The 10,458-nt window shown below is 49.7% G+C and overlaps 1 protein-coding gene across 1 annotated transcript in view; it reads right to left on the bottom strand.

Moving 5' to 3' along the window:
* Window positions 1–238: 238 nt before the first annotated feature.
* Window positions 239–10,458, bottom strand: part of NCS1 (neuronal calcium sensor 1) — a 54,035-nt gene continuing 43,815 nt past the window's right edge. Inside the window, exons 3-7 of the mRNA XM_004375759.2 lie at window positions 6,735–6,873; window positions 4,139–4,217; window positions 2,873–2,961; window positions 2,484–2,561; window positions 239–376 (exon numbers count right to left, since the gene is read on the bottom strand). Coding sequence (XP_004375816.1) covers window positions 278–376; window positions 2,484–2,561; window positions 2,873–2,961; window positions 4,139–4,217; window positions 6,735–6,873 — 484 coding nt within the window. The 3' untranslated portion in view covers window positions 239–277. The remainder of the gene's footprint in view (window positions 377–2,483; window positions 2,562–2,872; window positions 2,962–4,138; window positions 4,218–6,734; window positions 6,874–10,458) is intronic.

Here is a 10,458-nt window from a genome sequence, read left to right as displayed (position 1 = left end):
AGAACTGTGGTTTTCAAGCCAGGGAAACTTCTATTCAAGCAAGCTCTCAGGATGAATCTGGGTATACACAAATGATAAAAACAGAGGGGCTCTGGCTGATTTGAATGCCCTTTCCTAGGCCTCCCCCTGCCAGCTATACCCCCACTGGGAAGACCCCAAGTGCCCCCAGGAAACCCAGGGACTTGCCTGCAACTCTGGGTGTCATGTGGCTGGGTTTTCACCTTCCCACCTCCCAGGCCTCGAGTCCTCTGCACTCACCCCAGCTCCGGGCCCTGGACTATACCAGCCCGTCATAGAGGGACAGAGCCTGCACGATGGATGGGTCTGCCTTGGACCCTTCCTGGAACTCCTGTAGCGTCAGCTTCCCGTCGGCATTCTGTAAGCAGAGAGGAGCGGCTGAAGGTGGAGAGACAAGCAGCCTCCTAGGACAGGAGTCTCTAGCCTAGATCCCAGATGCCTCCTCCCTAAGCCCAACCCAGGCCTGGTCCCAAGAAAGCTTCCAAAATCAGGTGAGGAGGGTGATGATGCAGCTCACTAGATAAGACGAGTTGGACATCAGACAGACCTGGGCGCTTACTGGCTGGGTGACCTTAGGCACATAACCTACCTCTCTGGGAGTCTGCTTCCTCATCTGGGGACATATGGCTTCCTCAGGGCACTGGAGTGAGAGCTCCATGAGCTCAGGCTGTAAAGTGCCTGGCAAACTGGAAGCACCCCGTGACTCCATAGTTATGGTTATCACTATTATTAATTCCCATGGATGGTGATTAAACCAAAAGGGCTAAGAGCCTACACATTTCTCTGAGGTCACCCTTAGAAGGCATTTTAATCACGCCTGCAGCAGCCCACCCTGGACCCTGGGAGACCTGGGAAGGAGACAAACGGACAAAGCTCATGCAAGGACACGGAGGGACTTTGGTGAGTCGCCTGGGGGAGAGATGGGGGGAGAGATGGTTTGGGCCAGAATTCCTTCCCCTGGAGCATCTCTCAAGGAGACCTGTGAGACTGAAAGAAAAAGGCCTTGGAGACCACTCAGCCCACCTCCTGAGGCCCAGAGAGGCAAAACTATGCTGATGGTTCTAACAAGCACAGCAGGGCTACTCTCCTGCACTAGCCACCTGCTGTGTGCCCTGTACATGCCAAACACAACACATAGTTGATCTCGCGGAATCCTCACAGCCACCCTAAGAAGAGGGTATTGCTCTTATCCCCAACTTACTGACGAGGAAACTGAGGCTCTGTCACATGGCCAGTAAGTGGGGAAGACAGAATTTACACCTCTGTCAGTCTGGCTCCAGGATCTGTACCATCTCCCAAAACAAGGGAGGTGTGGACGGGGGGATTTAAGGGGTGCATGACCTTAGCATTAAATAACATTGAATCACACTTTGAGAAAGTTATTATTCCTTGTTCCACTCTCTGTCACTAAATCTTTTGATAATTAAAAAGAGAATGGCTTGGTCTAAGGCTGGCACATCTTTAATACTGCTCTAACACAGGCTAATCTCCCTTTTCAAACTAAGTGCAGGCCTCAGGCTCAAAGCTTTCAGGGCAAGCAACTGTATCCATCCAAAATGTAATTACAAGCCCCATTTCACTGCAATTATTTATATTCTTTTTTTTTTTTTTTAAGCATGCAATATAGGGTATCCTTACTATCATGATACTAAGTTTCCATTTAAAACAAAGTTATTTCAGTTTAGAAAAACAAGTTTGATTTAAAGAAGGTTTCTTAACCTGGGGTCTGTGGCTAGAACTCAGCAGGTCTGTGAATCTGAATGGGAAAAAAATTAGGTCTTTCTTTTCACTAACCTCTAGCTGAAATGTTACCTCTTCCTTTAAGGATAAAGGCAAGTGACAATCCCCAAAGGAGCCAGCAGTACCTGTGACTTTGCCAACAACGGGTATCACAGGTATTTTCATAACAAACCACAGTTGCTGCAGGTGTCATGGACACCTATCACTACTTCGAAATTACAGAAGTTATTAGACGCACCATTGAATCTTGTTATTTAATTTGTTAATAAAAAGTCCACATGATACTGTATCACAAATTCTTTTTTTAAAAACATTTTGATAAATGGATTCCAAAATAATTAGCTTCTTTCGTGATTCTATGGGTTTTATTTTATGCATTTAAAACATTAGTCTGAGAAGCCTATAGGCTTCACCAGAATGCCAAATCGGTCCATGACTGTAAAAAAAAAAAAAAAAAAAAAGATGAGGGGAGGGGCTAAGAGTCCTTGATTAAAGAAAAAGCATTGGGTAAACGTACTTAAAACCTGCAGATGTTTAATATGATGGGAACAGCTGCCAGCTGGTAGACATTACACCAGGCTGGGCCCCCTGCTTTGAGTTAGTCTCATGAGTGGTGAGGCAAAACCAGGCTCAGGCCCCTGGGTCTCCCTTCTTGATCACTGGGGCCCAGACCTCCCTCTCACACCTTACCTCCCTGGTCAAGGACCAGGTCCACCCAGCCTCACCTTGTCCATCATAGCAAAGATCCGGTCCACCCTCTTCTCAGGGGTGTTCTCCTCCTCAGGAAGCTCCACAGTGTTCCCCTGCCAGGGACAGACAAGGCACTTTGGCTTTGGGGTCTTGGTCAAACACTTGCCCCAGACTTGAGCTGGTTCCTAATGAGGATCACCTCTCCCTCCCACTGCCCTGCCGTCTCTGCTATCCTGGTCCGGATCATCCCATGCACACCAGCCCCAGTACTGTCCCCACCTCCCCCTGCCTCCCAAAGTGGAACTGCACAGAGTGACCCCAGGCAGGAGAGCAGATGCACAGGGGAGGTTCCGCTGGGTAGGCCCAGTCACTAAATGTGACGCCCTCCTGCCACTCCCTGCCCCACAAGACCCAGGCTTCTCACCACCATCTGGTAGATGGCATCCACGATATCCAGCATCTCGTTCCGGGTGATGTAGCCGTCGTTATCCAGGTCATAGAGCTTGAAGGCCCCTGCAACCAACCAGCCACAGCTGAGCTATATCCCTGGCCCGGGGCAGGGGGAGAGGTGCTTCAACACCCCCTCTCCTCTCTGCACCTCAGCACGCAGCCAGGGACTGAGAGCCCCGCTCCTCATTCAGTCAATGACTATTTACATCAGGACGCAAAGGGCTGGATGGCCACAGAATCACGTGCACACACACACACATACCATTTCAACTAGAGAAGCTGCAGGGGGTTTCTTTCATTGCCAGTGAAATAAAGTATAAATGTCTTAGCGAGCAGTGAGCTCTGGCCCAAAGTGTTTTCATCTTCTCTTCTCTCCCTCAGATTCTCTTTCTTGCACTGTGTCCCAGCCAAAGGGCCGTCATGTGCCTGCACATTCTCACCTCTGTGGCTCTCTCTCATCCCTCCCTCCACAGACCTCATACATGCTGTTCCCTGCCTAGAACCTTCTTCCCTCCTTCCTCCCCACAACTCTTAGCCTTCTGAGCTGTAACAAGGTCAGTTCCTCTATCACAGTCTCCCTCCTCCTGCCTTGGTTGCAGTTTTATGAGATTGTTTGAACAATGTTTCCCTTCTAGAATGACTGAGCCTCATGAGAGCAGGGACCTGTCCATCTTATTCCCAGCCTCCTGCCCAGAGCTGACACATGGCCGTGTTCAGTCAATATTCGTTGAATAAATGAGTAAAGGGAGGAATAAATGAATGAATGAATGAAATCAGTAATCATAATATCGGCCACCTAAATGGTGAGTCCAGCCCTGATATTTGGGGCTTTTGACTCCAGGCCGCACTGCCCACAGCATTGTGTCTCTACCTACTGAATCTCACCTTTGCTCCTGCCAGCCATGTGCCCCACTTGCCCTCCCCTATCCCCTGAGCCTCGCCCCCATCATGGCCACCTCCCACATGAAACCCTCTCACCTGGAAGAGCAAAATGTCTGGGCCACCCTCTTACCCGTGGACTGACAGCCTGGCCTGGTTATTTGGTCATGTGAGACCCCAGGCTGGGCTATCTCCGCAGACCTGGACCCTCTGCAGAGGCCACCAGGCCAGGGTGCGCTGTCCTGACCTCTAAGCAGGGACTCCTTCTGTGGTTGCTGCCATGTGTGTCTGATGCCTTCTCCTGGCAAGGGCCAAGATCTCCCAGCTGCTGCCTGACATGCCCAAAGGAGGTAGGACTTACACCGCAGCTTCTCATCCAGGGTTCCCCTTGAGGTCACCGACAGTGCCTGGATGAACTCAGAGAACTCAATGCGCCCATCCTGACAAGAGAGAGAACAAGAGGGGTTGGCCTCACTCAGCACTGGGCCACCTGGTTGGGCCAGGCGGGACTTCAGGGGGTGGTGGTGATGGGCAGTAGCAGACACCAGATGCCGTGGCCGATGGACACCCAAATGGGGAGGGCAGGAGCAAAGGGACAAGGGGACAAAAGAAGGAAGGGGGATGTGGAAGGAGAGGAAAGGGGAGACAGAGGTTGAGGGGAAACAAGCGAGAAAGGGGAAATATTAGAAAGGGAACAGCAAGGACAGGAAATAGGGGCCAGGCTAAAGGACAGCCCAACCCAACTTCTGAAGCAAGAAAGAACCAGAGGGTACCACCAACACACACCAACCCTTTTCTGGCAAGACCCACCCCAGAAACACCCCCAGGCTTTTGAAGAGGGAAGGACCCTAAAGATGGTTTAATCCAACCGATTAGTTTTGCAGATAAGGAAGCTGAGGCCCAGAGAGGGGAAGCATGTCAGAGCAGGGCCAGGGCATGTGACTCCCAGCCCAGGGGCAGCTGGGGAGAAAGCCAGTGCCTGTCAGAATGGAAACAACCTGAGTGCCCAGCAGCAGGGTAACCCGGAAGCAAGCTACAGTAAATCCACGTATGAATACTACATAGCCATGAAAAATGCCATCGTGGGACATAATCTGGAAGGCTTGTGGATATGCCAACTATGGAGACACCAACTGCAGATATACTGTCTGCAGTGGTGAGAGCTTAGGGGGCCACTCACTATATATATGTGTGTGTATATATATACAGAGAGAGAGAGAGGGAGAGAGAGAGAGTTGTTCTCTGACTCCTAGCGACCCTATCACCCTATAGGACAGAATAGAACTGCCCCATAGGGTTTCCTAGGCTGTAATCTTGACAGGAGCAGATCACCAGATCTTTCCTCCCGCAGAGCCAGTAGTGGGTTTGAACTGGCAAACTTCTGGTTAGTAGCCAAGCGCTTAACCATTGCATCACCAGGGTATATCAGGTGAGCGTTACGTATGTAATCAGATTAAAACAAATGAAAACATTTTAAAATAACATTGTAGAAGATTATCAAATAACATAGGATGTTAGTTTTGATATATTGCTACGTTAAAAAACAGATTATAAAAATAGTGTATATAAGATGATTGCAATTTTATAAAACAGTTACTAGGAATAGAAACACCTGGAAGGATACATGTTCAGATGTTAGTAATTGTCTCTAGGAGATGTGATTATGGGTCATTTTTATTATCTCAAATTTTCCAAATTTCTGACAAGGTATGTGTTGCTGTTATAGCCAGGAGGAAAAGGTTACCATGATGGTTAAGGTTGTGTGTCAACTTGGCTGGGCCATGATTCTCAGTGGTTTGGCAGTTGCATGATGTTGTGATCACTTCCATGATGAGGTTTGATATAATGTGATCACCTCCATGATGGGATGTGCCATGAGTAGCCAGTCAGTTGAAAGGGAGTTTCCTTGGGCATGTGGCCTACATTGAATATAAGTGGACATTCTGGCAAGGCTCGTGGACTTCTGCTTGCTCCAGATCCTGCAGCTGGCTCCTGTTCATCTGACCTCCGGGTCTTGGGACTTGAGCTAGCAGCTTACCTGCGATCTTGCCCACCGATCTTGGGATTCGTAGATCTTTCTCAGCCTGTGAGCAAGAGCCCGGCTGTCTGACCTGCCGATCTTGGGTTTGCGAGCCCCTGTGGCTATGTGAATCAGTAGAAGCCTCTATCCTACCCATAGACTTGGGACATTCGAGCCTCTACAACTGCATGAGCCATTTCCTTAATATAAATCTATATATATATTTATATGCTTTACTGGTTTACTTCTCTAAAGAACCCAGCCTAAGACAGTTACTTTAAGGATTTTCTGATCCTGTTGGATATTGAGTGTGTCCCTTCAATTCTCAGAGCCTCAGTTTCCTCATCTGCAAAGTGGGGGTATTAAAAGTACCTACCCCACAAAATAAAATTTAAAAAACAAACACAAAAAAACAGTACCTACCCCAGAGAGTATTTGTGAGACCTCAATAAAAATAATCCATACAAAGGGCTTAGCATACAATAAATGTTCAGTAAATGTTGGTGATGTTTACTAATCCTGTTACTATCCCTAGAAGTATTTGTATTTTGTGCTTGTAAGAGAAAGTTCAGGGTGTGCATGTGTGAGTATGTGTGTGTGTATGTGTGTAGTACACGTTTGTGTGTGTACAAGTATCCATGGGTGCATGTGTGCACACAGTATATGTGTGCATGTGTGCATGCATCTGTGTGTATGCATATGTAGTGCATGTGCGCACACACACGAGTGCATTGTGTGAGTGTACATGTGTGTATATGTGCATGCTTCTATGTGCATCTGTGTGTGTGTGCGTGTGTGTGCATATTTGTGTGTTCCTTCTCCAGAAGCGAACATCGGCAGGAGAGAGTGGGTGTGGAGATGCTGCGGGAGCTAAGCAGGCTGCTGCAAGAGGGAGGAGACTCGGGGCTGGCACAGGCCCCATCCATCCCTGGCTCACCTTGTTTTCGTCAAAGACATTGAAAACAAACGTGGCGAACTTGGTGGGGTCTCCAAAGGGGAAGAATTGCTTGTAGATTTTCTGGAAGCCTGCTGCATCCAGCTGCCCACTGGGGCAGTCCTTGATGAAGCCTTTGTACCTGGAGGCAGCAGACCAGGCAAAATAGGGTAAAAGAGACACAACATCACCGACCCACCAGGCGTTCCTGCCCAGGGCCCAAAACAGCTGAGAATCCCTGTTCAAAGAGACAGTGCCACATGGAGGTCCCAGGCACATACCTGGATGTCATGGGCAAGGGCTCATATCTTTGCCTCATGCTAGCTGTGTGACCTTTGACAAGTGACTTCACCTCTCTGAGCCTCATCTGTATAAGGATGATGAAGGTCGACATGAGAATTAACCCAGATACTGCACTTGGCCACCCTGCACATTGCTATAATGCTAGAAGCTATGCCACTGGTATTTCAAACACCAGCAGGGTCACTCATGGTGGACAGGTTTCAGGGGAGCTTCCAGACTAAGAGACTAGGAAGAAAGGCCTGGCAATCTACTTCTGAAAATCAGCCAATGAAAACCCTATGGATCACAACAGAATATTGTCTGAGCACAGTGCTGGAAGACGAAATACACAGTGGCCATAACAGTGGACTCAAGCATACCAACAATCATGAAAATGACACAGGGCTGGGCAACGTTTCGTTCTGTTCTACAACGGGTTGCTGTGAGTCAGGGCCAACTCACCAACTACCAACAACTGTACTCGGAGCACTTGGTTATTCAGCCCCATGCTCAGCATGGGGGAGGAAGAGGGTAAAGCAAGACTCATAAGAACAACCTCTCCAAAGCCACGCTATTGCACAAGGCACTCCGTCTCCCCATCTTCTCCACATAGCCCGTCTCAACACCACAGACAGCTCGGTACTGGTGGGTAGAGCATATGGGCTGGCAGCTGGCTCCCCCCACATGCCTGCACCTCCCCCCCACCACACACACCCTCCCCCTAGCCTCTGTTGCCAGGGAAATGAGTAAACCAGCACTGGGGCAGTGCAGCAAGCTCAGAGGGGACTCTGGTTTGTTCCAACCGAACTTATCACCCCTGTAACCCCGGACCCAGCACAGGATCTGCCAGATACCCGGTCAGCTGACGGCAGTCCAGCTCCCGGACTGTGGCTTTGCAGTCCAACTCCGGGATCTGCCTTCACCAGCTGTGCAACCTCAGGCAAGTGCCCTCATCTCTCTGAGCCTCACTTTCATCATCTACAAAGAAGGGACAGTTGTCACACCATCTTGTACGGATTGAGTGAGATCACACTTGGCACAGGACTGGCATATAGAAAGTACACTCAAATGTGTGTTGTTTTTAATTAGTTCATGAATTGGCCCCTGAGGGTAGCTTGGCTCCTGCAGCTGAGAAGGGCACTCCTGGAAGGACAATTCTTAGCACAAAGGGAAGCTAGAGGGTGGAGGATCAGCTACAATCCATCACCCTCACCGGGCCAGACCTTGCTGGGAACTCTGCAAACTTTATTCTTGAATGCCCCTAACAGCCCTTTGAGCAAGGTGATGTCCATTTTAAAGATGAAGAAACTGAACTTCAGTGAGGGAAAGTTGTTTGCCAGCCCCGGAGGCCCTGACTGGAGCTGAGGTGGGGATTGAAGGCAAATGCTGAGGAGGCCCAATGCTCAGAGAAACTGGTCTGCTGAACTCACACCTGCCCACACCTGCTCTCTGTCCTAACTGGGGTCCGCACGAAGACGCCACTCCCCGTCAAACATCAAAGGAGGGGGTTCTGAGAGTATCGTGCTCAGAGTTGCTTATGGCCCCGTGCTTAGCGTCTAGAGACAGGGAACATGTAGAGAAACCACTGTTCCCTTACCCGAGAGATGACAATCTAAGGGACGTGGGGTAGACGGCCGACACACGAGGACCTGTCAGGACACACAGGGCACCCGAAGGTGGGAGCCTTGGGAATTCCGCAGCTGAAATGATGGGGTCAGGTGTCAAAAAGAAAACAGGACACAACTCCATCTAATGACTTCAGCTGTTCCCTTATGGAGTGAGGTTGCTGAGATAGCCGGAGGGTGAGGGGAAGGTGGGCCAAGATCAGACAAGAGCGTGATGTGAGTGGGACGTTTTCTCCTCTGAGTTAGGCTGAAGCAGGGACACGGCCATCCCAACACTGCCCACAGCAAGGTGAGGTTGTCAAAGAGGCTAAGCCTCTAAAGGTCAGGCCGGTCACTCCCTTCCCTGCCCACCCCATAAGGGCATCTTGAAGGGCAAGAGGCCCAGGTGGGTCCTGCTCAGCAACTGATGTCCTGCCCATAACCATTGCCATCGAGTTGATGCTGACTCATAGCGACCCTATAGGACAGAGCAAAACTGCCCCATAAGGTTTCCAAGGAGCGGCTGGTGGACTTGAATGCTGACCTTTTGGTTAGCAGCCAAACTTTTAAGCACTGGGCCATCAGGGATCCCACCATCAGATGGAACCTTTTTAACAGCCCCGTGATAACACGTCCCAATGCTAGGCACTGTACTAAGCCTTTGTATATAGTTCCTCATTCAGTAGGGAATCCTGCATAGCACAAAACTACTAGCCGAAAGATTGGCAGTTACAACTCACCCAGGGACACCTCGGAAGACAGGACTGGTGATCTGCTTCCGAAAGGTCATAGCCTTGAAAACTCTATGGAGCAGTTCTACTCTGCACACATGGGGTTGCCATGAGTCAGAATCCACTCAACAGCAACTAACAATAACCTCATTCAATCACCACATGAACCCTTTGTGGTAGATTTAATTATCCCCATTTCACAGATGAAGACATTGGGGCACAGAGAGGTCAGGTGATTTGTCCAAGGTCCCACAGCAGTAAAGGAGACTCAAAGCCTGTGCTCTAACCATCAGCCTGCCCTGTCTTCCCTGCTCTCGTCCCTGCCAGTCAGCCTGCGACGCCTGCATCAATCCTTCCTTAGCATGTGATGACCCTGGCCCACCAGAATCCCTGCACCCTGTCCTGGCAGGACCCTCATGATCTACTGTCCTCTGCTTATTCCCCCAGTCTGCTCTCAGCCCCTGCTAGCACTGGCCATTCCAGAAGGAAACAAAGCAGGGCAGGAGAGTCAGGGACACTGACACCACAGCAGGTACCAGGTAGAGAAGGGACACAGCGCTCTCCCACTCCCTTCCCATAAAGCTGCCTGCTCCTTGCTTCCTTCGCAGCTGGCTGTTTCAAAACGTTTCTGTACCATAGCCTTGGGGGACATCTATGTCAGTTGGCACAACACAGTTCTTAAAGACAATGTTCTTTGGTGAGTAGCATCTGGGATCTTAAAAGCTTGTGAGGGTCCATCTTGAGACACAACTATTGGTCTCTTCTATTCAGAGCAAAGGAGAGTGAAAAAACTGAAGACCTGTGGCCATCTAAGATGCATCAATTGGTCCCAGCCTACCTGGAGTAAAGGAGAATGAAGAACACCATGGACACGAGGAAAGTTATTAGTCCAAGAGACAGAAAGGGCCACATAAACCAGAGACTTCATCAGCCTGAGACCAGAAGAACTAAGTGGTGCCTGGCTGCCACCAATGACCACCCTGATAGGGAACACAACAGAGAGTCCCTGATGGAGCAGGAGAAAGGTGGGGTGCAGAACTGAAATTCTAGTAAAAAGACCAGACTTAATGGTCTGATTAAGACTGGAGGGACCCCAGAAGACATGGCCCC

The sequence above is a fragment of the Trichechus manatus genome, unplaced genomic scaffold (genome assembly GCF_000243295.1).
Source record: "Trichechus manatus latirostris isolate Lorelei unplaced genomic scaffold, TriManLat1.0 scaffold00038, whole genome shotgun sequence".
Taxonomy (NCBI): Eukaryota; Metazoa; Chordata; class Mammalia; order Sirenia; family Trichechidae; genus Trichechus; species Trichechus manatus.
Note: the sequence above shows the minus strand (reverse complement) of the source record. Positions and strands in the feature narration are given on the sequence as shown.